The sequence below is a fragment of the Contarinia nasturtii genome, unplaced genomic scaffold (assembly GCF_009176525.2).
Source record: "Contarinia nasturtii isolate CC-2019 unplaced genomic scaffold, AAFC_CNas_1.1 Cnas_scaffold_456, whole genome shotgun sequence".
NCBI classification, from domain to species: domain Eukaryota; kingdom Metazoa; phylum Arthropoda; class Insecta; order Diptera; family Cecidomyiidae; genus Contarinia; species Contarinia nasturtii.
In genome coordinates, this window is record NW_022197809.1 from 1 (window position 1) to 3,838 (window position 3,838).

At 34.0% G+C, this 3,838-nt stretch overlaps 1 protein-coding gene across 1 annotated transcript; it reads right to left on the reverse strand.

Annotated features, from left to right (window-relative positions):
- Window positions 1–634: 634 nt before the first annotated feature.
- Window positions 635–2,818, reverse strand: LOC116338946 (cytochrome b5-related protein-like). The gene is made up of 6 exons (XM_031764529.1): window positions 2,636–2,818; window positions 2,141–2,477; window positions 1,642–2,024; window positions 1,374–1,578; window positions 1,266–1,291; window positions 635–1,116 (listed from the first exon to the last, which is right to left on the reverse strand). Exons 1-6 carry the CDS (start codon window positions 2,713–2,715, stop codon window positions 768–770), a joined length of 1,380 nt encoding a protein of 459 aa, XP_031620389.1. The 5' UTR covers window positions 2,716–2,818; the 3' UTR covers window positions 635–767.
- Between the last annotated feature and the right edge of the window lie 1,020 nt (window positions 2,819–3,838).

Below are 3,838 nucleotides of genomic sequence, written 5' to 3' on the forward strand. Positions count from 1 at the left end.
CATGTTTGAATCTCACTCGTTTATATGTAAATTACATAGGAATTTCCAGGTCAAAAAATCATTGTGAAAAACATGATTGAATGTAAAAGAAATGGGAACACAATCGAAGACCACATGTATTGGAGCTCAAGCTTCGTTGATGTGACATCCACAAAATTATGATCAGCGCTGCAGCCATCCATAGCATATTAAAATATCTAGCTGAGAATGCGTCGTCCAATGCATGTTGTTATTCGCTGTGATGTATAAACTGCTACGTACCATGCGATGGACGACGCATTCTCAGCAAGGTATTTTAATATGATGTATGTCTCTCTTTTTTTTATTCACAAAAGTTGGTAAAGTACAAGGCCACTTTTAAAAACAAAATGTCATGAATAACAGCTTATTGAGTAACAAAAATAGGCCAACGCAGGCCTACTCCCCTACAAAAATCATTACAGAATCATTCTAGTGGTTCATTTACTCGTGTTTAACCCTCTAGTGCATAGCTCTGCCTTTAGGCGGAGTGTATGATTTATTGTCTAAAATATATAATTAAGCATTTTTTGAGAAAACTATGCACTTTTTTGAATTTCGATTATTTTTTCAAGGAATTATAAACCAAAACAATCAAAGAAAAATAGCTCTCATGTCGAAAAAAAATTAATGCATTAGAGGGTTATTTATTGCTGTAATTAAAAAAAGTGTTCTAAATTCAAAGCAAGTACAAATACGGCATAGAAGTAAAATCATTAAAATGACATTATCAGAGATTAATCATCGATTTATTCGTTTTTATCATATTCACTGCCAGTAATTTTCGTTTGTTTGCCATGTTTCAATAAATATCTTTCGTGTGAATCGAGTTTCATTGGTTCGATGCGTGACAATTGTTGAAATTGACCTTTAATTGTTTCGAAAAACCATGGATAACATTGACATTCGGCTTCAAATTCCAGTAACGTTTCAAACAGAATATCGTACAATTGCGGCAATATTCCGTGATCGAGAGTTGGAAATAGATGATGCAGTGCATGGTCACCAAAATTTGCCAAGGCCAAAAGTGTATTACCGCGTAACTCTTGACGATCCATTATTGTGTCGATTGAATACAGACCCCAGTCGTAGCATTTACTGAAAGATGAACAGCAGTTTTCGTCAAATTACAACGAAAAAAATTTAAAAAATATTTTTTTTCTCGAAAATTTAAAGTAATTTAAAAATCTGGTGAATTTTTTTGCATTTCTCGAAGGAGGTCTTTTTTAGAATTTTCGGATACATACCGTATTGCATCTCCATCATGAACAACCTGAAAAGGTAAAAAGGATAAAATTTCAAAAAGGATCGCAAAGGAGTCTTGTGCCCCAAATGATTAACAAAGCATAAAAAACCTCCGGATGATGATGTCCAGCATTCCATCCAATAACTCCGAAAATGAAACCTCCCGTTAAAGTGATGACCAAGAATAATTTGAAAGCAGATAACAGAGATAATACAGAGTGTTCACCACCAAATATGAACATAACAACCGGAACAATGAATGGAAGAAATTCATCTGCATACATTTTGTAACCGCGTGTCGCCGAGAAGTACAGTCTAAAAATGTGATTTTTCTTTTCTTTTGTGGATACATTCAAAGCATCATAGAAAAAAACTTACTTTTTCCCAAATTCAATAAAAAAAAGGAAGCAATAGAGTGGCGGTGAATAAATGTAAGAGGCATAACGTTGGAATGGAGTCTTTGCCGTTGCACTGGGCAACCACACCATAAATGGTTCCCATGCGCTCAGTTCCATATCAAGCAAAGAGTTTGGATACAAATGATGTGACAGAGCGTGACTAATGCGCCAATCGCGGTAGCTCATGAAAATTAAATTGAAATATTTCATTCTGTAATTATCTCGTTGATGAAAGTAGTTATGAGCACAAACACCGGTCCACGTGAAAAATAAGCTACACAACATCGCCATCGATATGCTATGGAAGCGTTGAGCGAGAATAGCTGTTAATAGTGTGAGTACAAATAGGCCATCAATGTAGAACTGAAAAGTGTCGTGTTTTAAAGAGGAAAAAATTATTACAGTTTCGAAAACGGGGCTTTCTCAAGGTCATGTTTTCAAAACTTTGTTAAATGTGAAAAGTCATCAAAAGTTGTTACCTTCGAATAAATTTTCGTTTTTTTCTTTATTTCTGGTAATTTAGCGGCCACTCTTCTGCGAAGCGTCATATAAAATCCATTCTCTTCGAAGGTCAATTTTACATTTCTCGGTCGAGTTGTTTCCTTCACGCGATATTTTGCCAAAAATGGTTCCAATTTTTTCGTGTCCAAATGGTGACTGAGAAAGGCTTCGGTTATGTCATGACCTTTGGTTATTCTTAGCCAGTCAGATCCGCCCGGATGTTTATTTATGAAGTCAGTCAAATCGTATAAAGTATTATGAATGCGCCATAAACCATTTTCTACATTATCATCGTCGCGTTTTGAATCCATCCACCTTCAATTATGTAAATTTAATTCATATAAAAATATTTTGATGAATTTGGAAATTTCGGATTTTCAAACCAATTTGACAACTTTTTTGCACCAAAAACTGTAATGCTATATGCACAAAACCACAGATTTTCGACCTTTACTGATACATTTTCAACTTACACTTGTGTTTCTCTGCTCGTTTTCGAGTAATATGATGGTGGAACATTTGTTATTAGCGATGGTCTTGCTGTGGCCACCATTTTTTTAGCTTCAGGAAAAAGGTATACTTGAAGACTGAAGAGTGTATTTCGAATTTAGCAGCGAATTGATTGAAAGTATCACGGCGACTGAAATAACAGCACTTGAAATGAATGTGAAGAGATGACCGAGATCAAAGCGTAACCGTCCAAAGTCCACCTTATCAATTTGTCCTTATCAAAGCATGCTTTACTTACAAGTAAACAGAAATTATTTATTCAATTAATTAAATGTATTCTCTCTGTCTTTCAGCTGTCATCACTCATCTCAAGATGTTTAAAATTAGAATTATCGCTTCTGTTGTGACTTCAGAAAAAAATGAAATCTTATGTAAACAAGTGCATGTGCTACTGATTTGCGCCATGACATAGAAGACATTGAATTACAACAAATTCAACTGTTTTTATTTTATTTGGCGGTGTTTTGCAAAACAAGTGGCAGAATTTTTTTAGCTAGTATATAGTGAATGAATTATAAACTTGATAAGTTCGTGACATCAAGAAATGATGCAATACAAACCGACTGACATAGACACATTGAAGTGTAGAGCGCATTTTCTCGTGCTTTAAAAAGTTGGGGTTGAAAAAGCATATAGCAAAATGATACAATTTGAGTTTTTGTCTCTCTATTTTATTGGGAAATCAATTTTTTTACTTTATTCGCTTCAATGTGCATTGATAAAGTCATTACAACAATTTTCATATCGATTTATTATTCTAAATATAATTTTAAATAACCAAGTGTGTTATGCAGTGCATTACTACTGCAATGGAAGCAATCGAATGAAATTGATACCTGTACTGCGGTGAATCAGTGACCAAAGTAATTTGATTGCTGTTATTATTATAAACACATTAAGGCCAGAAATTGACGTGGAAATGGAAATCCTTTATATAAATCTATTGGATATATCGAGAAGAGAGTATGTTATTCAGCGCTTATGGCTGAGTAATGTCTGAATAAAAACATACTCTCCTGTCGATATTTTCAATAGAAATGATATATATAATTCGAACAGTTGCTTTTTGGACATCCAAGTGATAATACGTATTTTATTGAGCAAATTTTTTTTTCAACACACACAAACTATTTTTGCTGTCTGGGTTACAACAAAACTTAGCTATC